Raw genomic sequence first — 25,430 nt, 5'->3', positions numbered from 1 at the left:
GGCACTGCTCCGGAGGGGTCTTCCCCTCCCCAGACTCGCTGCTGCCCACCCCTCCCGCCCCAGCATTTAGCTGTGGGCCATACTCTGCAATTTTGCTCCCAGAAAGACCCAGGGAACTCGAGTATTTGCCCAGAGCCAAGGTTTTCTTTCCAGGAGAGTCCAAAGCCACTCCTGTTTCGGTCTACAAAGTGCCCATGGGCAACAGGAGGCCCAATGCCTCAGCATTCCAGCCCAGGCCCGCGTGACCTGCCCCGGCCTTGTCTCCTCCTTCGTTGTGCCCTGGACAACTTGCCCTTCCCGAATGCGACCCGAGCCTCCCGGGCTCTGTGCTTCGGCGGCTGAACTCCCGACTGAAACTCAGATGCCTCCCCGCTCTGGGCGGCCTTTCCAGACGCCACCCCAGGGCCCTGAAGCCTGCCGCGTGCTGTCTGAGCACTCCAGATCCGCCGCCCGCCATCGCACCGGTCCCCCGTCTCTCCCCGAGGGCCGGTCCCCTTCACTTCCGCACCCGAGCTGGTGTCTCGCAGTGACCAAAGCCGCGCCCGTCCAATACGAAGTGGGAAACGAGGCTAACGAGGCTAACGGGGCTCTTACAAGAGGGAAGCCCGGGCTCCGCGGTGCCACGGGAGCCCTGCTGGGAGGACTTCCTCTGTTTCTGACAGAGCCTCACTCCTTGAGCCCCTGGAGACCCAGAGAGAGCACGTGAGGTAACAATTTCATGACTTCTGGTCGTGGTCACCGAACGTGAGGGTGGGGAAGAACACGTACAGGTCACGTGGGACAGTTTATTTTAATGAAACTTGCTATTTATATATTTACACACACACACACACACACACACACACACACAGAAGAGAAAACAAAAATAGATATTACAGCTTCATAAAATCACAATGAGCACTGTGGCCGGAGGTGGGCCACCACCCAGCAGCCCACCCCCCTGCTGGGCCATCTAAGGGTCTGGGGACAGGACAGCAGGAGGGAGACAGCAGGCTAGGCCCCAGACGGCCTGGCCTGCTCCTTAGGGCTTCCTCGTAGTTTGTCCCTGGCATCCGGCCTTCCTGTCCTTCCCAGTGAGAAAACAGGAAATGGTTGGATGCGGGGTGGGGTGGGGAGCAGAGGGTGGTCCTGGGCAGGACAGAGGGGAGAAGAGGGACCCTGAAGGTGAGTGAGGGAGCGCAGCTGGGATTCGAACAGGAGCAAGAAGCTTCTATTTGCCGTTCCAGAATCTGGCAGGGGTGAGGACCGACCATGGAAGGGGAGATGGGCAGGGGGAGCTGGAGAGGACAGGTGACTTGCTTCTCCCTCCCTGTCTCTTTTGGGCGGTTCTACTTCTTTACATTAATTCCAGTCTGAGCAGGCCCAGAGAGGTTCCAGTGACAAACTAGTGGTTTATGTCCCCACGGGACACATGATCTAGGACATGAACAGTAGAGCTGGCAGGGAAAGCCAGGTTCCTCTTCAGTAAGACACAGCTCCGGGCTCCCGGGGGGCGATGAAGAGGACGTCGGCCTTGGCGTTGATGCAGTAGGTGACGACGAGAGAGAAGACGAGGATGCCGAAGCCCACCATCAGGGTGATGAACTGCAGGCAGGGCGGGCAGGGAAGGGCAGAGGTGCTCTCAGAACTCAACCCAGTTTCCTCCGAGTTCCGGACCTGGCTCTGAGCGCCAAGTCCCAGGCAATCAGAGGCAACATCTTCCCAACTGGGAGACCGAGTCTCTCCATTTGGAAAGGGAAGTAAGGGATCTCTGCTCTTCTTTCCCCCTTGCCTGAGTTAGATTTTAAGCATCCTGAGGTTAGGATCCATGACTTTTGACTCTGGTGGCAATTACATCACTGACTTCCTCATGACAGATGCTCAAGAAATGGGGGACCCTGTCCACATCCCAGGAGCAGCGGGTGAGACGCTGCTGGCTGGGAGTGGCGCTGCGGGGGGTCCCCGGCAGAGGAGCACCTCCGTGGGTCTCCGTGGGAGCCTAGCTCCAACGTGAGTACAGACCCAGACTCTCCGTGAAGACAGGCTTCCTAACGGGGCATGCTGGCTGAAAAGGGACAGAGTTATAGGTGGTTTCTGTGGCACATCTGGGCCAAATGGGAGACGGGAGGGGGTGTGAGGAAGAGGCAGCAGCCGCAAGGAGAGCTCCACACCGCCCCTCCCGGCTCACCTCCAGCTCTCTGCTGGCTATCAGAAAGATGCGGGCCCGGATGTCTTTCCAGCGGCTCTCCGTCCACGTGGAGTACTCGGTAGAGCCCCACTGCCTCAGCTCAAAGGCGGGGGACAGGGCCCTGGCCAGTCGCGCCGTGGAACGCACACAGTGGGGCAGCCGGTCTGTCTCGTTGGCATTCAGAGGGCCCTGGACCCATGCGTACTCATACAGCTGCACGGGAAGACAGGCCACGGCGCGGGGCTGAGGCGATCCTCTCTCAGACAGGGTCTGCCTCCACCCAGGCTACTGCCTCTCCAACACTCGAGTTTAAGGCGCTGCAGCCTCTCCATCCCAGCCCCTTGGGTCCAGCCGGGCCCAGGACATTCTCCAACTTCCCCAGGGGAAAGGGGCCCTCGGGGCACCTCCCACACCTGCTACCACTCACATCCTTGTTTTCACTGGGGACTTTACTTGGATCCTGGCACTGCTCTCGGGTAAGGTCGACCACCTGGCCAGTCAGGTTTGCCAAGGCGTACTGCACCACGTAAGTGGTGTTGGTGGGGCTGGAGACGGCGATGTAGTGCTGAAGAGGCCCATCGCCTGAGCGGAGACCGCAGGGAAGGGAGGATTTGGAGGGTGGAAGACGGGTGTCGGTGTGAGACAGAGGAGCCCGAGGTTGGCAGGGGCCCGAGAACAAAAGGTTAAGAGAATGGATCCGATGTGTATCAGGAGAAGGAAAGGAAAACAGAGGGGAAGAAAAGGACAGGACAGAAAAGGAAAAAAAAAAAAGGATTAAACCAAGACGGTCTCTCTCTATCCCTTGCCTTGGCCAAGGGTGCCATTCCCACAGCAGGTGCTTACCCAAGTAGGACCTTAGGTCCTGCCTGAGGACAGACTGGAACCAGGAATTGTTGGCTCTGACCAGGAACCCATAGAGCAGGCGGGTGACCTGGGATTGGGGCAGCGAGAAGCAACAACCTCGAGACCCGGAGCCCAGGGAGCCTTCTCCGGGGAGGCCCTGTTGTGGGCCAGGGGCTGGGGAGGCAGGGCCCGGCTCACGGGGACGCAGGAGAGCCCCACCCGGGTGCCGTCCCAGGTTTGGGAGAAGAGACACGTGACAGAGAGGATGGGGCAGGCTGCCGCAGGAGGCAGGGTCCGCCTGTCCCTACCGTGTGGGCGTCGGCCCGGATGGCATCGGTGAAGTTGGTCCCCCCTGCGAGCTGGTACAGCGCGCGTGCCAGCACTGTGGCCACATCCGCCAGAGCCTGTGGCAGGCAAGGAAGGGGGCTGAATGGCCCACCTCTTCTACCCTCTAAGCAGCGTCCCCGTGCTCCCCGCCCAGGCGAGTGCTACCTTGGCAGTGTCCGTCACGAAGTTCAGGTCCTCCTCGGGGCTCTGCCACTCGGGGTAGCTGACGTTGATGTTCTCCGCAGTGTCGTAAATGCTCTGGTAATAGCTGCCGGGAGACGCGCCGTGAGCCTCGGCCACACGTGGCCAGCACCCTGCCCCGGCCCCCCTCACAGGCCCTGCTGCAGGAGCCTCTCCTCTTTTCATCCTCCGAGGAAAGGAAGAGAGCACAAGGGTTCCATATCGAAGACGGGGTGGGGACCGGGAGATGGGAGAGGAGCGATTAAATACAAGGACCCTCCTAACGGACACGCGAGAAAAGGCGAACGAGATCAGGAATGCAGGAGTCTCCCTTCCCGGGAAGCTTCAAACGGAAGAGACGCTCTCCCCTCCGCTTGGGCTGCAGACGTGCAGGACGGCTGAGAGGACTTTCTGGGAGCACGCCCACCATCTAGAGCTTTCGTGCGGCGGTTCCAACACATGTCAGCGTTGAGGGTGGGCTGGGGCAGAGGGAGATGAGCGGGTCTGCTCCCAGACACACGGTACTTTACCAGGTCCTCAGGGAGCCCAGCAGAGCACTCCCAGCCTTCAGCCCCGACGTATGCTGGCCCCCACAGGAGCAAGGCTGAACGTGAGCAAATGACCATTCTTGACCCCAAGGTGCTGCGGGGGTCAGACATGGAGGAGAGTGCTCACCTGAGCTCTGGAAGCGTCTCTGGCCCAGATAAATGAGAAAGTCCTCCCTGGCTGGGGTCAGAGAACTGAAACTTAAGTGTTTTTACTCAGAAACCCATTTGGTCTCATGGCAGGGGGAAGGGGAGCTGGGGGCCTAGCAATGCAGCCCCAGTGAGAAGTCCCCCGATAGCCTAGGGCTGCAGTTAGGGGCAGTCTGGGGTGCCCAGGACCAGGAGAGAGGTGACCGACAGGGCCTCACCCCTTCTCTCTGGAGTCCTTTCATCTGTAGGGGACACTTTTACCCCAACGGCAGGCACACGTTACACTTCAGAGCACGAGTACTCTGCACGCCCAGCACCCTGGGACAGCCCCACACTGGCCAGCTCAGGTCCTCCCGCCGGCTCCTGCGGGAGGTGCTGCCCTCTGCTGGCAGCCCTGGGGACCCAGGCCTCCGGAGAGCAGGGCGAGGCTGGCTGAGCAAGGATGCTCTGTGCCAGGGAAGGCTGAGCGGGGCCTGTTCTCGAAGATGCCATCAAGTCAAGTCAGATGAGGCGCCTGGCTTGGAGGTGGGCAGGCTACTGAGCAGAGGACACGAATCGACCTGCGCTCTGGAGAGGATGCTGTGGGGGCAGGGGAGGGTGGGGCTTTTTCTTGACACAGAGACGTCCCCCCGCCACAGACCCCAGACTGCAGCGTAGATTCTCTCCCAGAACGAGGCTGCGGCCTCGGTGACTCTTACTGGTTATGGAAGACGGCGGAGTGGTCCGCGAGGACGACGCCGGAGATGTTCCGAGCCCGAAGGAAGCGCTGCAGGGAAGACGGCGGGAGGGGCTGGGACTGGTTCAGCCTCCGGAGGGCCACAGCAGGGACACCGGCTCCGCTCCTCTCCAGCGTGCTCAGGAGGGCCTCCACCTGCGGGAGTGGGTTAGCTCGGGGTGGCCGGAGGTCTCTTCTAGGCCCATAGGGCCGTCTCCCTCAAGTCTTGGGAGCTGCCCCCAGGCCTCCTGCACCCCAATTCCTCAAGCCCTTGGGAACTGAGGCTGAGTGTCCTGCAGCTCACACTGTCTTAGTCTCACTAGATGCTCAACTTCCTACTTGTGCAGAATTAGAAGAGCAAATCGCTCCCACAAAACCATGCGGGATGCCACACAGGAGCCCAGAGCGGGGGCGGGGTGTCCGTACACCGGAAGGGCAGGAAGACCACCTCATGAGAAAAACAGGCCTAAAGCTGGACCCTGAGAGGGAAGAGGGTCTTGAGCAAGCGGTGAGGAATGTTGAAGACAATCTGGGTAGAGAGTCTGAAGCAGCCAGGCATCGGGCAGGGCGGCCTGGACAAGCAGGTCGGTGCAGCAGCGGAGAGAAAGGAGCTAGTCGCTCCCCTGGCCTCTACTAGGCATGGAGTCAGAGAACTGCCCGTCCCGGGAAACCAGACACACAAGCTGCGCTCACAGCTCCTGGGGAGCTGAAACAGCCATGTCGTCCATCCTTTAGCTGGTACCTAACCCGAGGTCCTGTCTCACAGGCCCTGAGGGCTGCTGCAGGGTATACGGCCCGGGGGAGGGGTGCCCATATGGTAAGCTGTTGAAACAGGAAGTGAGGAGGAAAGATGCTCAGATTACCTGATTCTGTATGGACCCATTTTTCTGAGACATGGGGTCTGTGTGCATCCAAAGCTCTAGTGAATTTCTTAAGGCCACCTGGGGGAGGATGAAGGTGTGGTGCGTGTCACGGGTGCCATGGTGGCCCGCGCCCGGGAGAAAGGCGTAAGGTCAGAGAAAAGTCAAGGGGAGAGGTGGGGGCACCAGCAGTGGGGACAACAGGACACAGAGGAGGCAGCATGAAGGAGGAGGGAAGGGGGTGAGGACACACGCGGCACACCTGTCCCAGCTCCACGAATGACTCAATGTTCTCTAACTGCACAGGAAACTTGCCCTTCTCCATGTCGTAGACCATTCTTGAGCTGCCAATGTAGTCAAAAGTTTCCTGAGGGTGGAGATGGGTGGGAAACGGAACAGAGATTCCCAAGAGTCAGGGTAGGCTCTGTCCTGGGAGGCCAGATCATCAAGGCTTAAGGCATGAAGCCTACTGTCCCATGTCATCACAGCTGCCGGCCAGCTCACGCAGTCACGTGACTCCACCCTCCTCTCTACCCCGCCTCCCAGCTGTGACCAGCCCTCACACGTGTGTATCACAGGACTTCTCGAGCCCAGAGACGGGAGAGCAGCCTCGGCAAAGGCCCGAGGCGAACATCAGCTGTTATGTGCCTGCTCCTTGCCTCTCCCTCCCCTCTGCCCACTCAGCCACGGCTGCTGTTCCCTGATTCCAGGGCCAGGCTGTGGTGGCAGTGGGGAGAGCCAGGGGCCTCAGGGCCCTTGGGTGGGAGTGGCAGGAAAAGGGTTGAGAGAATAAAAGTAAAAGGCGGGGAAACAAGGGGACTGGCAACACAGCGATTTCAGGTCAGGGTGCAAAAGCTTCCGAAAATGTGGGACTCCAAGGGGAGACACACAGAGTCACATCCAGACGCTCTCTGCCGAATAACCACCTACATCAAGTGCCCAGATCGTCCCCAGACAATAGCCACGCCCACTCTGACCGCGCCTGCCGCCCCTCCCCCCCATTCTACCGTAGCCAAAGAGTGCTTCCATACCCCTTGGAAGAAGACGAACATGACATTGCGGGGAAGGGTGGTCACATCAGGGGCCTTCTGCAAAGCTTCAGCAGCAGCTAGCTGAGTGACGAAGGAGGCCACGGCACTTTCAGCCCCTGGGGCCACATTCCAGAAAAAGGAACGACTGTCCAGCTGGGCACAGCAGAAAAGGCAGGGGAGGCAGGCTTTGAAAATGGCCATTAGGACAAGGCCCCAGGCCCCCGAACCTATTCTAGCCAAGAGAATGTTCATATCCTGGGATAATGGCTAAGCTGGGGAGGCCCAGAGCCCAGATCCCAGATCCCTCTCCACGGACGCTCCGCACCATAGCAAGCCGGAAACCTGATATGCCCACACGAGGTCTGCCAGCCCGTCCTGGACCAGCCCCGTCCACCCTGATCAGGGGCCAACACTCACCCGGGTCGCAGCAACCACAACCTTGTCGTCGGGCTCTAACATCCCAGACATATTTATAGGCTTAAGCATGCTCCATACGTTGTAGTCGGACAGGGGGTCACAGACGATTTCTGAGCAGGACACGGGAGAGAGCAACAGGCGTAAGGGAGGCCGCAGCCCCAGATGTGGCATGGAAGATTCCTCTGCCCGCTGCCCTGTGGACCTGGGAATCCTTTTCTGTCTCCGCTGCTCAAGGTTGGTTTCTCTGCTCTGCCCACTTCAGGGACCAGTGGCCTCAGCTGTTCAGAATCATTTCTGCATCTCCCAGCGCACGTTCCCTGCCTGTAGTTTCCCTCCCACGCTCTCTAGCCCCCCAGTGTCCCTGGCGGGCCTTGGACCTGGCCTACCTGGATTGATGCTGAAGGTGCTCTGGATGGAGCTGCGTCGCATGCAGGTGACCGTACTGAGGACAGCGTGCATGTGGGAGAAGAGCTGCATGGCGCACAGCGGGAAGGCAGGCGCTGAGCCGTTCGGACTCAGGTTGTGATCGCGATAGCACTAGGGAGGGAGACAGACCCCACGGAGGCAGCTCGCATGGAGTCCTGCCCAGACACCCCAAAAAGAGGGCCCAGCCCCGTCAGGAAGCCACTGTCACATCTGTCCCTGAGCTAGTTATTCTGGTACAAACCCAGGGTGTACAAGGTCCAAGAGAAAACCTCACTAAAGAGCCACAGGCTCAATGCCTTAGTTGGGGTGGACGACACGACCGCATCCCAAATGGCCTGGCTCAAGTTCTTAAAGGGATCTGATGTACAGAGCAGTGAACCAAGGATCAAAAATCAAATTCAAGACCACTTAGACATCACTGTGAAACTATGGAACAAATCTCCTAATTGCTCTGCGTGTCAGCACAAAGAAGCTAGACCAGAATTAGCAACTGGCCGGAACTGAAAAAGAATGTCAGAGGTCTCTGACCCTCTCAACGCCTAGTCTGACGCTCTTTCTACCATGTTCGCGGCTCCTATCCAGGGCTCCACGCCTTACTTCACAGCAAATACTGTTTCTATTTTCTTCCAGCCTTAACCGTCAACACTGTAAGAGCAGGCAGGATAGAAATGGGAAGGGAAATGTGAGAAAAATAGAGGTGTTGGCTCTTCTCAGAGCAACTGTCTTTCAGCGGGCGTGCTGGGAGATGAGGTCCCTCCAAACAGGCGAAGCGCCTACAAAACTTCTCTTTGGAACTAGAATTGCTAGGAGCTGGCAGTCATTACCTGCTTGATGACCCTGGTTTCATTCTCATCTTCAAGAAGGAAGATGGGGAAACTGAAGTCTTCATAAGCCAAGCCATCTCCCAGCGGGTTCCACTGGATTTCTCTGCAGTGAGCAAATTCCGGTCCATAGGAGTTGGAGTAAATGCCTGAGGGGGTGGACGGGGGACGGACTGTTGGGACTCCAAGCGCTCAGGGACCCAGGGAGGGAGGAGGGCTAGGAGATCACTGGGTTGGGGCCAAGAGTTCCAAAGGAAAGGGTGGCTCAGAGAAGCAAGCATCAACCTGTCACCACTTAGAGTAAAACGGACAGTGGGAGCAGGGAGCCCGAGGCTGGGTGATGAGGGATCCTAGCGTGTGACAGAAAGGGACGATGAGAGAGAAGTGGAAGAAGGGGAAGCAGCAGATGGAAGGCATGACTGACACTAAGAAACACCATCTCCTGTTTGCGAGTCAGCTGCTTCCCTACACACAAACAGACGCACAGACAGACGTCCAGACAGATGCGTACCCCCAACCCCTCCAAAGACATGACGCTGAAGCAGCAGTGAGCTCTGGGTGACGGGAGGTCCCCTGATCCTTTGGGGCTCTTACCAAACCCATCATTGGGACACTGCACACTAGGAGAGAAGCCGGATGCAGGGCTGGGCTTGGCCAAGGACACGGCCAGGCCAGCGATGCGGCTGGTTCTCCCCTTCAGTTTCTCCATCAGATTCCTGTAACAGGGAGGGAAGGCCAGGAAGGAAGGTGGGAAGGTTATTAGTGTCCCAATATCTGTCCAAGGATGGAAACAAATGGGGAACTAATGGAAACCAACCCACTGATTTCTTGTAACTCTGTAACTAATGTAATGTTGTTTGTCAACTATACACTTAAAAAATTAGAACAAACAAAAACCACCACAACTGTTGACTCCTTTCTTGCCTCTCTGTCTCTAACTCCTAAGCGAGGCTGATGACCCAACCAGAGCTCAGGGCTTAATCTCACCTACCCTGTCTCTGAGGGACCCTAGGGACCCCTCCTTCCTCCCTGGGGTCTTTACTCCCTAGAGCTCTATTTATGAGGTCACCAACATGATTCCACTGATGGTGGATGTTTCTTCAGAGACTCACTCCTACCACCCTGCCCCCTTCCCTCATCAGACCAGGGAAGCCAAGGGAAGTTTCTATTTACAGATGTGAGGATGGTTCCCCAAATCTTCCTCTCTCTGCTGTGTCTTCCCAGCAGGCACACACAGCCCTCACCTGGTGAAGAGTGCACCCTCCAGCAGAACCACATAAGGGGGGTTGGGGCCGTCGGTCAACACCCACTGCAGGTCCTCTTCCTTCTCTACCACGTGGATGACCCCTGTGTCCCCACTGACGGAAGCTGCCAGGACAGAATGGGTCACAGTAAAGCTCCCACAGTTGACAATTCTGACTTTGCCTGATTCTGCAGATCATTTATCCCCCAAACATGGCTCAGGACATTGGGCGGATGCCGCCGTCTCCAGACCCAGACTTGAACCGAAGGCTGAGTCACCCAGCTCCATCTGAGGGCCACCAGCTGGTGGGCCTGACTGGGGGACAAGAGAGCCCAGGAAATCTACACACTAAAGGCTTTATTCACTAAATCTCAGAAAGGTTATGTGATCATTTTCTTGCCTGCATCCCTCAATTGTATGTATGTAAGCATACATACAAATTTCTCGAACAGCAAACACCAAAGTTTTCAAACTGTATTTTCTCCAGGAAATGGCAGGTTCTAGAACCCCAGCTCAGAGTTCTAGCACTGAATGTTCCTTTGTGAGAACACATGTGTAGACTCCCTTGGCTTCAGGAGAATTCCTGGGTATCCACTCCTCTGCCCTATTTGGGAATGATTTTACTTGCTTTCAGCCAGTTTTGGGTAAGATTAATAAAGAACCCTGGGGGACCTTCCCAACTGATGGGGCTTGCTGGATTAATGATGAGCTGATATTGACCCCACTCATTTCTGGGGACCTAGGTTTTCCAAAGACCCTAGGCCAGTCACTCCCAGCTAGAAGCAAACTCATCCATTAGCCTAGGATGCCTACAAATATCATCCATTTCCGTATATGCCAGGATGCCACCCAAGTAACATTTTCTATGTGTCTCATGAATGACAAAGACTGGGAAGCACCACAGTAGAGAATGGAGGGTTCATAGTCCCAAATGCCCGTCAAGTCCCTAGTGATCCATGAAGAGACATCCCATGGTCTCCCCACAAGCCTTCTCCCCACAGAAAATTGGACGTGTTATTCGGATATTGTCTCTGAGCCGTAGTTCTCAACCCTTGCTGTGTATCACTCTCGAGTTTTAAAAAATACAGATACGTGGGCCTTAGATCTACTAAATCTCTACAGGCGAGGCCCTTGAATGTCCACTTTCCAAACCTGCCACAGACAGTCATTATTATTATTGTTTTAAGATTCACTTATTTTAGAGAGACAGAAAGAGCGTGCATGAGCGGGAGGGGCAGAGGGAGAGGGAGAGAGACCCTCAAGCTGACTCTGCGCTGGGCTCAGACCCTGACGTGGGGCTTGATCTCATGACGCTAAGCTCATAGCCTGAGTGGAAACCAAGAGTCAGATGCTTAACCAACTGTGCCATCCAGGTGCCCCTCATATGGTTCTTTATTACATACAGCCAGTCATGAGAATTACGGCTCGAGGTCAAGGCAGTGAAATATCTCTAACTTGTGCAAAACCTTAAGCATATCCCGACTGTCAGCCAAGAAGATTTCTTCCATGTGATTTGGTAAAATCTAGACATGGAAGCAAGTACCCAACCTTCAGCTACATCTTACACAGAGTAAGTGCCTAAGAAATTCCTGGTGATAGTGAATATGATACATTTTAGAGTAGTATCAGAATCTGGAATAACTTTAATAAAGATCTAGCTACCAATGGCGGTTCTTGGTCCAATGAAAGGCAGGAGTCCTTGCCACATAAAACGTGCAGAAAGGAAGAGCTGTTCTGGGGAACAGAATATATTTCACTGCAGCTCCAAGGAGCACAGAGGAAGCCGAGCCAGGACACTGGACTGAAACACCTGCATTCTGACCTGGGTTCCAGCTGGTGGCTACGTCGTCTGGAGTAGCTTGCTCACTTTCTCTGGGCCTTCAACGAGGAAAAACTTTTTCACCCTTATTTGTCTCATACTGTGGCGACAGATTAAAAAAGGAAAGAAAGGAAGGAAAAGGAAGAAACCTACACATAGCCCCCTTGGAGCACTTTAAAAGGGGCTGACGGGGCACCTGGCTGGCTCAGTCACTAGAGGGTGTGACTTTTGGTCTCTGAGCTGCAGGTTCGAGCCCCGTGTTGGGTGCAGACATTGCTTAAAAATAAAATCTTTAAACGAATAACTAACTAAAAGGGGCCAGTAGAAGGAGAGAATTATCATCAGGAAATCAAACCCACGTCTTTTTCTCCTTAAGTTTATCATGCTAGGAATCCTAATTAAAGAGGGTGTAGCCTGCTCAGGATGGACAAATATGAAGTAAGACTTAGAAATAAATTGAAAAGGAGTCAAGCTCTTCCCGAGGAAGTGGCCAGAGCCCAACCCCTCCCCTGTCATTTCTCTGTCCTGACACTTGGCTCATATCTACAGGCTATTGCTTCCCATGGAGCTGCTCTAAGAACATGAAGCAGAATGACTCATTCCCAGAGAGGCTCTCTGAGAGCACACCTCCAGGAGGATGGGGGCCCTAACACCCCCAGAGCCTCTTGGCACCAGAGTGGAGTCCCAGCAAGACCAGCAGTCTGATCTCAGCCCACACTGGACCCAGCTCTCTGCCACCCACAAATCCAGTTTAAGAATGAAGTCTGCAAATTTTGTGTGGAACTGTTTGGAGCCAGTTAACCTACCCCCAGAACTTCCTGCACCAAGGACATGGCACAATTAACACAGAGTATAGCTCCAGGAAGGACCTTAAGCAAGCCCTTCACTCCCGGTGTGTGTGTCCTCCTGCCAGTCTGGAAGGTTTCCGGCGACCGCACAGTACTCACTGCTGGGACCGCGCTGCTCACTCAGCCGCCATTGGTAAGAGTCTAGAGAAGGGAGTTTGACTTTCAGCTTTGTGCGTGTGTAATCTAGCCACTTGGCAGGTGTAAACTGAAATTCAGACGTGACCAATTTGATGATGAAGAAACAAAGATCTGGAGCACCTGGGTGGCTCAGTCAGTTAAGCCTCTGCCTTTGGCTCAGGTCATAGTCTCAGGGTCCTGGGATTGAGTCCCGCATCCGGCTCCCTGTTCAGCAGGGAATCTGCCAGGCCCCTCTCGCTCTGCTCTTCTCGTGACCCCCCAACCCCGCTCACGTACACTTGCTCTCTCTCTCTCTCTCAAATAAATACAACTTTAAAAAACCCCAAGATCTGATTCTACGTTTCCCGCTTGTTGCCCAACTGCATTCTGACAGAACTATTCACAGGAGAACAAAATCTGAAGACAAGTGAAACTGCAGAGGAACTGGGGTCCGGCCTTCACGTCACTGCTTCCTCCCCTTGCACAGTTTTGTAACCGTATTGTCAGGGTATGCTGTTTTGGGAACACATTTATAAAACATACAAAGACAAATCCGAATGCTTTACTAATTCCTCCTGCAACTGTTTGTCTTTCTCATGTGCCTTCTCTACAAACAGTCCCCTGCCTTAACAGAGCCCGTCCGGTTCCAAAAAGATTGTTCAGAGAGCGGGTGATGGCGGGCTCCATAGAATACGAGGCTTCCTTCTCTTTAGAAAACAGTGGTTTTCTACTTTAACTAGCGGATGGTTGAGAGTCCTGGCTTAGAACTTGAACCGTGGGGCTCGACTGCTAGTTTCATCAGTTAATAGCATGAGGACCTTGGAAAAGTCACTCAGCTTCTCTCAGTCTCAGTTTTGTCGTTTGTAAAACAGGGATAATAAGAGAATCTATTACATGGGTCTGTCGTGGCAGTTAAACGAGTTGTACTAGAAGCAGCTTAGGTATGCAACACTGACGACTATCTCGCCTGGTTTGACAAATAGTTCTCTACCACTTCCTGCCCACACAGACTGATTTGGGTGCTGAGACTCTCAAGCAGAACTCGGATCTTCATATCGAGGGCACAGACTGAAATGTCAATGGTCACAAACACAAATCCCAACCTCAACTCACACTGGCAGCCGATCTGATGTGTCGCATTGAGCAGACGGACACAAGGAGCTGTTTTATTTACGGAGATGTAGATCTTCCTCTCCACTGAATTTCCCCCGCAGAAACCTGATCAGAAGACAAAAACTGTCAGAAAACATTGACAGACATTGGCACTATCAAGTCATTCACTTGCTGTATGGCTTGGGTGTATCATACTTTCTAAAATGGGACTAAGGGAAATTCTTCTCACTTCCTGGACACATTACTGGAGTCAACGAACGCACACAGCTAGGTGCCACAGGGAGTTATTACAAATTTCACTTAGGACAACTTATGTCAAAAGCAAAAGAAAGAAAACTTCATTTCCTAAAGCAAAAGCATGTAGCCTCAGAGGTACCTGCTCCTGGTAGCCTGGGTGAGCACACCTCTGCCTCTCACCTTGTGTGTATGTATCTATCTGGTTAATAAAAGGATAAGATAAATCTAACGACAAAGATTACAATGAGAAGTCTGAGACATTTTTCCAGGAATCTGAACAGAATTGGGAGAAATTAAGATGAGTCACTTAATCCAACATCCATAGGTCATTTGTGTGTGGCTATGGCGTGGGGTGACTATGGTTTCTCCTTTGGGAATCTTTTTTTTTTTTTTTTAAGATTTCATTTATTTATTTGGGGAGCCTGGGTGGCTCAGTGGGTTAAAGCCTCTGCCTTCTGCTCGGGTCATGATCCCAGAGTCCTGGGATCGAGCCCCGCATCCGGCTCTCTCCTCAACAGGGAGCCTGCTTCCTCCTCTCTCTCTGCCTGTCAAATGAATAAATATTTCTTTAAAAAGATTTTACTTATTTATTTGAAAGGCAGTGAAGTGAGAGAGGGATCACAAGCAGGGGATGGGAGAGGGAGAAGCAGGTGCCCCGTGGAGCAGGAAGCCTGATGCCGGGCTGGATCCCAGGACCCTGGGATCATGACCTGAGCCGGAGGCAGACACTTAACACTGAGCACCCCCGGGCGCCCCTCCTTTGAGGCTCTTTAAAGACAACATGAATTTAGGGGAAGGAAGGGTCATAGTCATACCCAGGCATGTTTGCATTTTAGGGCTCGACCAACTAGAAAGACCTACAGCAGGACAAAAAGGTGCGTAAGCAAACATTTCTGTGCACTGTAAATGCCTCGAGTTCCTGGAATCATTACTCCACGGTCTCAGCAGCTAAGAGCGCCCACCGCCCACTTCGTCTCACTTCACTGATAAGACAAACTGAGGCAAAGCACAGGGACGCGGATTTTCGGTGGAACCCACAGAGGAGGGAGGGAGCAATCCGCTTTCTGAAGCGCCGCACTGCACCCGCGGAACCGGGCCGCTCTCAGCCTACACGGCCTCCGCGCGCCGGCACGAAGCGGAGCTGCCTGACACCTGTCTTCTGACAAGTGGGTGGGGTGGCTGGGGCCGTGGGGAGAACGAGGCAGCCGGACAGAGTGGGCGGGTCAGGCTGGAAGTCCAGGAAGAGGCCCGGCGGAGGAAATGGGGAGACACGATGTGTCGCGGGGGAGAAGGGACCCCCCAGTCAAGTCCAGGCAAAAGGGGGAACTTCTGTCGCGGGAACGAAAGAGAAAGAGGATTTACTGGGTGCGGGGACAGGGGCAGAGGGGACCAGAAGGGGGACGGCGGCAGTCGCGGGCGGGCCGATTCGGAAGGTTCCCCTGACACAGCAGAGCTCACGGGCGGAGGAGGCCTCACCTGCCAGCAGGACGCAGAAAGACACAAGGCGCAGAAAACTCCGACTCCTCGGGTCGGCCACAGAGCCGCCCCCAGCCGTGGCCATCTTGCCTCACGGCTGAGCGGAAGCTTCCCCTCCCCTCTTGTCCGGCAGTGGCTTCTCTAGGCCGACACCGGTGCCGTCTCTGTGGTCCGGGGGGGGCGGGGCTCCTGGGACCGGAAGTTCGTGTCCGGGGAGCTTCCGGGAGGTGCAGCGTAGCGGCGCTGACGTGGAGGGAGCCGAAGGGCAGCAGGGAGTGGCGGGGCTTGGGTCGGCACCTCGGAGCCGGAGGCCTGAAGGATGCTAACCAAATTCGAGACCAAGAGCGCGCGGGTCAAAGGTAGTGGCGAAAACCAGGGGGAGCTCGGGGGCTGGGTGTCGGCGCGGCGCTGCGCTGGGGCGAGAGAGGCCGAGCGGGGCCCACCGAGCGAGCCCGGAGGCCGAGGGGAGGAGGGCGGGTCGGCCTGGCGGCCGTTCTGCAGCCCTGTCTCTCCCAAGCGCCCTCGGGACGCAGTTGACCTGTGGCGGCGCCCGCACGGCAGGAGGCCCCGTAGGGCTGCTCCCGGTGCCTTCCGTTCCCTCTTCTCCTGGGGCCACTGCCCCCGGCTTTGCCCCGTCGCAGGGTCCTGTGACCTGTTGGCGTTTTGATAACTGTGTTATAGGGAGTGGCCTTGGGGATCGGGTCTCACCCTGTGCCATTCGCATCTAAGTCTGGCATTTTCGGAAACGAGCGCTGGCTGCCTCTCACCGAGGCGTTGGCCGCACCTTACCGACGTCCAGGGCCTCCATTAGGCGCTGTGTCCTACCTGCAGACAGGACACTGAGGCCCGTCGCCCCGGCGAAGTCTGAACTTGCTCAGGTTGCCAGATGAAATACTGCACGCCTGGTTAAATTTGAAGTTCAGAGAAACAGCGAAATGATTTGCCGGTAGTGTTCGCTTTTTATCTGAAGTTCATCTTTAACGGGGCATCCTCATTCTTCGTTTCCTAAATATGGGAACTCCAAAGCTTGAGGATCAGTGGGTGGAGGTGGAGGGCAGGGACTGAAATAGCGGTGGTGTCTCTTAGAATGTTAGAATGGGAAGGGCAGAGAAGTGAGATCTCTTGAGGGTTGGAAAATTTTATATTTATGCATATAAAAATTTATATATATGCATATATCTTGGATATCTAGTAAGATGCATTAGAACAAGGTGTTTGAGAACTTGGTATTTGGAGTCAACATGGGCTTTGCTTTGGAATCCTGAAACAGTCCCTAACAAGCTGTATGATCTTGGGCGACTTACTTAAGGTTTCTAGATCTCTACTTTCTCATTCCTAAAATGCAAATGATTAACATTCTCCTTAGAATTGGAATGAGATAATGTACGAGATTGCTTATTACAGTGCCTGGTATAGACTCAGTGGCTCAAAAACCGGAGGCCGTTGTTCATGTGGGAGTAGATTCTGAGCAGTGTCTGAGTCTTGTGGGAGTCGTGATGGAATTTATGGATGGCTGAAATGGGTCTGCATGATCCTTGAACTTTCCCTTCTGATTTCTCACTGGGCAGTAGGGAAAGAAAATGGGGGGAAAAGATATTTGAATATATGAGAGTTACTGTCTGTTAGTGGGAATTACTACATACCACAAAGGAAAACATTTTTTTTAAGTTTTTATTTTCTATTTATTTGTCAGAAATAGAGAGCACACAAGCAGGCAGAGTGGCAGGCAGAGGAGGCAGAGAGAGAACCAAGCTCCTCACAGAGCAAGGAGCCCGATGTGGGACTCCATCACAGGACCCCGGGATCATGACCTGAGCCGAAGGCAGCCATTTAATGGACTGAGCCACCCAGGTGTCCCAGAAAAAAATAATTTTTAATGGGAAAATAGACAACTTAGAAGAAATGTAAGTGTTCAGTAAATAAATGAAAATATTCTCCAACTCGCTAATAATGAAAGAAATATTAAAAAAAAGAAAAAAGGAAGAAAAGAAAAGGTGGCTCAGTTGGTTAAGCGTCTGACTTTAGCTTGAGTCAGGATCCCAGGTTCCTGGGACGGAGTCCTACATCCTGCTCCTTGCTCAGTGGGGAGCCTGCTTCTCCCTCTCTGTGCGTGTGCACGTGCTCTCTCCCTCTTTGACAAATTTTTTTAAAAATCTCTTAAAAAAGTTAATCCTTTTTTAAAATTTTAGGTTAGTAAAACAAACAAAACGACAAATAACCAATAACATCCATGTTTGGCAATGTGTGCAAAATTGGTATCTTCAGAAACTTGATCAGACTATATGCCCCTAGTCTTTTTGCAGTCAGATAGTATCTATGAAAATGTTAAACGCACATACTGTATTCCTGAGCAATCCTACTTCCAGGTCTTTAGCCTAAAACGGTAATAATGCAAACAGACTAGATTATGTTTCGAAATATTTTCTTTAAGCTCCATTTTCTGGTAGATGAAAGTTAGAGGAAAAAACTTAGACGCTTATCACTAGAATAATTTAAAAATGTGGTACATTTGTATTTTGCTGTTGTTAAAAAGAATGAGGTGTTTTATATCTATCTATCTATATATATATATATATATATATATACTTAATGAGATCCATGGTATATAGCTAATCGAGAAAAGAAGTTTGTGTAACTTATTTCCTTTTTATAAAATGATACGGTCTGAAATGATACACTCCAGACTGTTAGCAGTCGTTACTTCTGTGGGCTTCCATTTCCAGTCATCGTAGAGTAAAAAAAGACCAGTGTTACCCTTCCACCTTAAAACAGCTGTACAACTGAACACAGTGTGTGGAACAAAGGTTTCAGACACCGGATGACAGGCAGTGCAGGAGAGTGATTCTTGAGAGTCCTGTGGCTGTATCAGCTTACCACGTGGAGAGTTTCCAGGCTGTGGTAGAGGGAAGGGGAAAGAGCCCTGTGGTCTCACTGAAGACAGCTAGAATTTGCTGGACAAAATACCAAAGAGGGAGCTACAAAGGGAACACTGGAATCCTGCAGGGGATGCTGTCCGGCCTTTGTCTGAGTCTTCATCTGCATATACGTGTGAGAAAATGACCCAGAGCCTGGGAAAGAACATCTAGAAAGAAGGCAGAATAATCCCTGCAGCTCACTTAGAGCTGGGAGTAGTTTTGTGTTCCTACTTGTCAGAATCGAAGGCCTCCTAATACTGCAGGGCATCACCTGGAGACCTCAGGTGGCATCACCTTCACAGTGGTGCCAAATTAGATCTAGACTAACAGCTGTTGTGTGCTCACGCTAACAAAGCTAAAAGTAGACTTCCAAACAAGTAACCTCACAACATCCTAAAACAAAATCTAGCAATATTTAAAGGAATGTAACAAAATCCAGCACCAAACAGCATAAAATTCATGTCTGGCATTCAGTGAATGAGTGTATGAGCCTAGGGTCAGCTTAGCTCTTTGTTTTTCCTATCCGAATTGGTGGGATGCTATTGTGGTCTATGCTTAGCTAATTGGATCGTCCCGTTTGTTTGTTTTTCCTCCTAGGGCTCAGTTTTCACCCCAAAAGACCTTGGATCCTGACCAGTTTACACAATGGAGTCATCCAGTTATGGGACTATCGGATGTGTACCCTTATTGACAAGTTTGATGAACATGATGGTAAGATAACAGTTTCTAGGAGGAAATTAAAGAGATCTTAGTATTTATTGTCTTCTGGGGCAGTTTAAGCTTTCTTTAGGATTAGAGAATATGAAAGGACTGGATCCTGAATAAGAATCACCTTGGAGGGGCACCTGGGTGGCTCAGTGGGTTAAAGCCTCTGCCTTCGGCTCAGGTCATGATCTCGGGGTGCTGGGATTGAGCCCCGCATCAGGCCCTCTGCGGGGGGATCCTGCTTCCCCCTCTCTCTCTGCCTGCCTCTCTGCCTACTTGTGATCTCTGTCAAATAAATAAATAAAATCTTTAAAAAAAAAAAAAAAAGAAAGAACCACCTTGTTGATTAGGAAGTACAGTTCTCTCTAACCTACATTGCCTGTTTTCTTCCCCAGGTCCAGTACGAGGCATTGACTTCCATAAGCAGCAGCCATTGTTTGTTTCTGGAGGAGATGACTATAAGATTAAGGTACAAAGGGTCTGTTATGATTGGGAGTAAAGGATAGGATTTGGGTTTGAGCAGTTATGGAAGGGACCCAAAACAGGACATCACATTCATACAGAGCTCAGGCTTTTCTGATGTTATCAGGGACACCGATCCAGCAGATATGCATCGAATTCTTGCTGTATACCAGACACTGTTTTATTTGGGGGGGAATTCAAAAATAAATAAGAAATGGAGAAATATTCTAATACAATAAGAAATATTCTAATGGAGGAGATACATATACACCCAAAATAATAGCATGTACAGCTCGCTGAGTGATACATTGGAGAGGTAACCAAAGTGAAATCGGGAAGGACAGTCCAGGTCAAAGATAGAAAGGCATGACACAGGGGCGCCTGGGTGGCTCAGTGGGTTAAAGCCGCTGCCTTCGGCTCAGGTCATGATCCCAGCGTCCTGGGATCGAGCCCCGCATCGGGCTCTCTGCTCAGCAGGGAGTCTGCTTTCTGCCTGCCTCTCTGCCTACTTGTGATCTGTCTGTCAAATAAATAAATAAAATCTTTAAAAAAAAAAAAAAAGAAAGGCATGACACAGCTGGATACACCTGAGACATGTAATGAGTGTGTGTGAGTAAACCCTGGAGAAAAGGTGTGAGAAGGGCCAGAAGATGAGAGGGGCCGGATCATGGAGTGCTTATTTGCAGTGCTCAGAAGTTTGGGTGTCATCGTTAGTAATGAGCCATTACAGGGGTTTAAATAGACAAGTGACATCAGATTCACTTTTTTTTTTTTTTTTTTTTTTAAAGAACACGTGGGTGGTGGTGTACAGGATGGTTTGAGGGAAGCAGGCAAGCTGGATGCAGAGATGCCAGTTAGGAGACTGTCCTATAAGCCCGAGTAGTAGATGGGCAGAGCTTAACCTCAGGCGGTGGTGTTTCACAGTGGAGACAGATGGAATAGAGAGCTTAAGGAGGGGCATCAGGGAGTCTGCTGGAGGGATGGTAAGGGGAAACAAACAAGATGACCTTTATTGCAGGCTTCTAGCCTAGATCACTGGCGGGGGGGTGGGTACCATTCACAGGGAAAGGAAGAAACGAGGAGGTGCAGTTTTCTTGAGTGCCGGCGGAGGATGGTGTCTTGGCCTGTTGGGGCTGCTCTAACAGAATACCACAGCCTGCGTGGCTTATAAGCAACAGAAACTTCTCATAGTTTCAGAGGCTACAAGTGCAAGATTAGGGGAACAGCACAGTCAGCTTCTGGTGAGGTTCCTCTTCTAGGCTGCAGATGGCTGCCTTCCCTCTGTGTGTCTTCACGTGGCGGAGGGGTGAGGGATCTCTGCAGAGTTTGTCTGATGAGGACACTGATCCAGGGCTCCAGCCTCCTCAAAGGCCCTGCCTCCTAATCCATTCACATCGGGCATTAGGATTCCAACCTGTGACTGTGGGGGCAGACACAGACATTCAGTCCATGGCAGATGGGTAATGAGTACCATCTTGATGCTGATGAGTCTGAGGTAGCTAAGGGGCAGTCTGTGGAGACACGTCTGAACTGGAGTCATATTTGGGCATTGGCCTCATGAAGGAGGGAGCTGAAGCAGAGGTTGTAGAAGGTGTCGCTCTGGGATTATGTTGAATGAGAAGCTGTCATTGAAGAGCTAGAGGAAGTAGAGTTCATGTAGGAAAGAATGATTTTAGAGCTTGGAGGTGAACCAAGGGGAAGAAGCAGAAGCTTATTGGATGCCAAGGAAGGAGAGAATTTAAAGGAGGAGAAAGTGGTTGGGATAAATAAGGACCAAGTTAACCTTTGGATTGCTTAAAGAGGGAGATGTTAGTTAGTTAGTTAATTTTAATTTTTTTTTCAAGATTTTATTTGTTTATTTGACAGAGAGAGAGATCACAAGTAGGCAGAGAGGCAGGCAGAGAGAGAGGGGGAAGCAGGCTCCCCGCTGAGCAGAGAGCCCAGTGCGGGGCTAGATCCCAGGACCCTGAGATCATGACCTGAGCCGAAGGCAGAGGCTTTAACCCACTGAGTCACCCAGGCACCCCTTATTGTTTCCTTTTGAGTCATGGTATCTGTCCCGCTTTTTTATCCTGATTTAAGGTAGTAGGTAACACACTAGGAGGTCAGTGTTGAAGCTAAGAACGCAATTATGAAGTGGAAAGAAGAGTTAAGCCTGGTTAGACCTCTTGTCTCATGTTATTAAATAGGGATGGTTTCTCCCCAAAGAAAGGAAAAACCTATCCATAATTGTCCCTAGCCTTGCCTTTTTTTCCCCTCTCCATATATTTAGCTGACCTATGTTTTCAGCTTTGATCTTTTTGCTTCCAACCTTAAGTCTTTTCTTTTTTTTTTTTTTAAAGATTGTATGTATGTATGTATGTATGTATTTATTTATTTTTTAAAAGATTTTATTCATTTATTTGACAGGCAGAGATCACAAGTAGGCAGAGAAGCAGGCAGAGAGAGAGACGAAGGGAAGCAGGCTCCCTGCAGAGCAGAGAGCCCGACGTGGGGCTCGATCCCAGGACTCTGGGATCACGACCCGAGCCGAAGGCGGAGGCTTTAACCCACTGAGCCACCCAGGCGCCCCAAGATTGTATTTATTTATTTGACAGACAGAGATCACAAGTAGGCAGAGAGGCAGGCAGAGAGAGAGGGAGGGAAGCAGGCTCCCCGCCAAGCAGAGGGCCCGATGCGGGGCTCGATCCCAGGACCCCGAGATCATGACCTGAGCCGAAGGCAGAGGCTTAACCCACTGAGCCACCCAGGTGCCCCAACCTTAAACAAGTCTTAAACAAGACTTCTATCAGGGTTCCTACTTATTTAGAAATGCCAAAATATAAACCAAATGTACTTGTTGAGAAACCTGAAGCTCTTTGAGGCTCAGGACCCTTGTGTCGTATTGCTTAGTTGCGTTTCTCCTTGCAGGTGTGGAATTACAAGCTTCGGCGCTGTCTCTTCACATTGCTTGGGCATTTGGACTACATTCGCACCACATTTTTCCATCACGTAAGTAGCCATGGTGCCTCTAGTTGTAGAGCATTCTTCGCTTTCTCTGTGGTATCTTCTACTTACATCTCAAGAACCCATGCTTTGATACCAGAATTATCAGGGTTCTTGGAGTGGCTCTTCTAGAATCTGTGTGGTGTTGATCTTTCTGCTTTATTGTTGATCTTTTGTTTCCTTCTGCAAAAAGGAAACACTTAGGGTTGTATCAAATTGAATTGAATTGAATTGAATTGGATTCAGTGGGCTTTATAAGGAAGGCATTGATTCTCTATTGGGAAAAGCAGAGATTTGATTTCAGGTTTGCTGAGCTAGCGAACAAAAGTTTGCAGACTAGTTCCAAGTGGGTTTTTAAGTAGGTGTGTCTGGAGGGATGTTAGATGCCGTTTTGATGAGCTAATCAGTTTGAAGCATGAACAATCAAACCTTTCAATCCTAGGATTTTAAGGTCCAGTAGAGGTTGTTCTTTTAGCCAGGCTTTCTACCTTCTTTGATCTGTCAAGTATCCTAGAAGACAGAGTTAAATGTAGATTAGAGACTCCCAGCCTCTTAACCAGTCTCAACCTGTCTGGATCTTTCTATAATTCTATGCTATTAGATTTAATTTCTACTGCTTCTTGACTAAGTCTCTTGAATTCAGTTAGAATATAATGAAATAGGCAAGAGTTTCTTGGTTAAGTATAGTTTATTTCTTTTTGTAAAATTAAAAAAATTTAGAATGATTGCAAAAATTATAGCAAAAACATGTGAGAATGATTAACCAAAAAGGTGAAAGACCTGTAGTCTGAAAACTATACAACACTGATGAAAGAAATTGGAGATGAACAAAGAAATGGAAGGACATTGTATGCTCATGGTTTGGAAGAACAAATACTGTTAAAATGTCTATACTCACCAAAGCAATCTACAGATTTAATGAAATTCCTGTCAAAATACGAACACCATTTTTCATAGAACTAGAACAAACAGTCCTCAGATTTGTATGGAACCACAGAAGACCCCTGCATAGCCAAAGCAGTCTTCACTTGATCCTAGCCAAAAGGCCAAGAAGCGATTAGCCAAAGCAGTCTTGAAAAAGACTGGAGATATCACAATTTCAGACTTTAAGTTGTATTACAGAGCAATGGTAATTAAAACAGTCTGGTACTGGCATAAAAAGAGACACACAGATCTTTGGAACAGAATAGCGAGCCCAGAAGTAAACCCACAATTATATGGTCAATTAATCTTGGACAAATGAGGAATGAATATACAATGGGACAGATTCTTCAAGAAATGGTGTTGGAAAAACTGGACAGCTACATGCAAAAGAATGAAACTAGATTATTTTTTTCACCATACACAAAAATAAACTCAAAATGGATTAAAGACCTAAATATGAGACCTGAAACCATAAAAGTCCCAGAGGAGTGTTGGCATGGCTCAGTGGGTTAAACAGCTGAATCTTGAGCTTAGGTCTCTGAATCTGAGCTTAGGTCTTGATCTCATGCTGGGCATGGAGCTTACTTTAAAAAAAAAAAAGTGCTTGAAGAGAGCGCAGGCTGTAATTTCTTTGACATTGGCCCTAGCAACATGTTTTTTTTTTTTTTAAAGATTTTATTCATGTATTTGACAGAGAAAGATCACAAGTAGGCAGAGAGGCAGGCAGAGAGAGGGGATATCAGGCTCCCTGCTGAGCAGAGAGCCCCATGTGGGGCTCGATCCCAGGACCCTGAGACCATGACCTGAGCCGAAGGCAGAGACTTAACCCACTGAGCCACCTAGGCACCCTGAGCCATAGCAACATTTCTTAAGGTAAGTTCTCCTGAGGCAAGGGAAATAAAAGCAAAAATAAACTTGGGATTACATCAAAATGAAAGGCTTTTGTATAGTGAAGGAAACAGTAATCAAAACTAAAAGGCAACCCGTGGAATGGGAGAAGATGTTGGTAAATGACGTCCAATAAAGGTTTAGTATCCAAAATGTATAAAGAACTTAAAAAACTTAATACCCAGGCATGCCTGGTGGCTCAGTCAGTTGAGCATCTGACGCTTGATCTCAACTCAGGTCTTGATCTCAGGGTTGTGAGTTCAAGCCCTGTGTTGGGCTCCATGCTGGTGGTGGAGCCTACTTTAAGTAAAAACAACAGCAACAACAAACTTAACATCCAAAACCAGATAATCCAATTAAAAAATGGGCAGAAGATGTGAGCAGACATTTCTCCAAAGATACACAGATGGCCAGCGGACACCTGATACGATGCTCAACCTCACTCAGCACCAAGGAGATACAAATCAGAGCTGCAGTGAGCTATCACCTTCCATCTGCCAGAATGGCCAAAATGAACAATGCAAGGAACCACAAGTGTTGGCGAGGATGGAGAAAGCGGAACTCTCATGAGAAAGCGGAACTCTCAAGCGCTGTTGGTGGGAATGCAAACTGGTGCAGTCACTCTGGAAAAATAATATGGAGGTTCCGCAAAAAAAAAAAAAACAAAAACAAAAACTAGAGCTACCCAGTGATCCGGTAGTCACACTACTGGGTATTTATCCCCAAAATACAGAAACACTAAATCAGAGGGATACACGTACCCCTATGTTTATTGCCACATGAATTACAGTAGCCGAGCTATGGAAGCATCCTACGTGTCTGTTGACAGATGAGCGGATAAAGAAGTGTGTGAAATATTCAGTGTTAAACGGGAATAAAATCTTGACATTTACAGGGACACGGATGGAGCTAGAATAAAATACTAAGCAGAATAAGTAAGAAAGACAAATACTGTATGATCTCCTTCATGTGGAATTTAAGAAATACAACAAATGAGTGAAGGAGAAACAAAGACAGATCAAGAAACAGATTCCTAACTATAGAGAACATGATGATGGTTACCAGAGGGGAGGCTAGGCGAAATAGGGGATGGCGATCAAAGAGTGCACTTACCATGAGGAAAAAGAAAATTCTCAGACGGCGCAGGCCTTGCTGTGAGCTTGTGGCTGGTGATGAGGCCGTCCTGCTGACACTTAGTCCTGGAGGACCTGCTTCA

General features: G+C 50.8%; 2 protein-coding genes across 2 annotated transcripts in view; one reads left to right on the top strand and one right to left on the bottom strand.

The window, feature by feature from the left end:
* Nucleotides 1-771: 771 nt before the first annotated feature.
* On the bottom strand, nt 772-15,454 carry NCSTN (nicastrin). Its single transcript, XM_080824691.1, has 17 exons — nt 15,336-15,454; nt 13,623-13,727; nt 9,727-9,850; nt 9,077-9,198; nt 8,486-8,631; nt 7,622-7,772; nt 7,236-7,345; nt 6,819-6,971; nt 6,050-6,154; nt 5,791-5,868; nt 4,911-5,083; nt 3,503-3,605; nt 3,319-3,414; nt 3,011-3,098; nt 2,595-2,749; nt 2,168-2,380; nt 772-1,584 (listed from the first exon to the last, which is right to left on the bottom strand). Exons 1-17 carry the CDS (start codon nt 15,418-15,420, stop codon nt 1,462-1,464), a joined length of 2,130 nt encoding a protein of 709 aa, XP_080680817.1. The 5' UTR covers nt 15,421-15,454; the 3' UTR covers nt 772-1,461.
* A 95-nt stretch (nt 15,455-15,549) lies between these two features.
* Nucleotides 15,550-25,430, top strand: part of COPA (COPI coat complex subunit alpha) — a 43,813-nt gene continuing 33,932 nt past the window's right edge. Inside the window, exons 1-4 of the mRNA XM_080824262.1 lie at nt 15,550-15,694; nt 18,848-18,961; nt 19,351-19,424; nt 22,328-22,408. Coding sequence (XP_080680388.1) covers nt 15,655-15,694; nt 18,848-18,961; nt 19,351-19,424; nt 22,328-22,408 — 309 coding nt within the window. The 5' untranslated portion in view covers nt 15,550-15,654. The remainder of the gene's footprint in view (nt 15,695-18,847; nt 18,962-19,350; nt 19,425-22,327; nt 22,409-25,430) is intronic.

This window comes from Martes martes, assembly GCF_963455335.1.
Source record: "Martes martes genome assembly, chromosome: 15".
NCBI lineage: Eukaryota > Metazoa > Chordata > Mammalia > Carnivora > Mustelidae > Martes > Martes martes.
This window is presented reverse-complemented; position numbering and strand designations above follow the sequence as displayed.

Bases quoted from the DNA above. Each gene is read 5' to 3' on its own strand.
- NCSTN (XM_080824691.1), bottom strand. From the start codon at position 15,420: ATGGCCACGGCTGGGGGCGGCTCTGTGGCCGACCCGAGGAGTCGGAGT. The intron at 9,199-9,726 runs GTGAGGGCTGTG...TCCCTGTTACAG, and splicing joins GAGGGTGCACTCTTCACCAG to GAATCTGATGGAGAAACTGA. The intron at 2,750-3,010 runs GTAAGCACCTGC...GTCTCCGCTCAG, and splicing joins GGACCTAAGGTCCTACTTGG to GCGATGGGCCTCTTCAGCAC.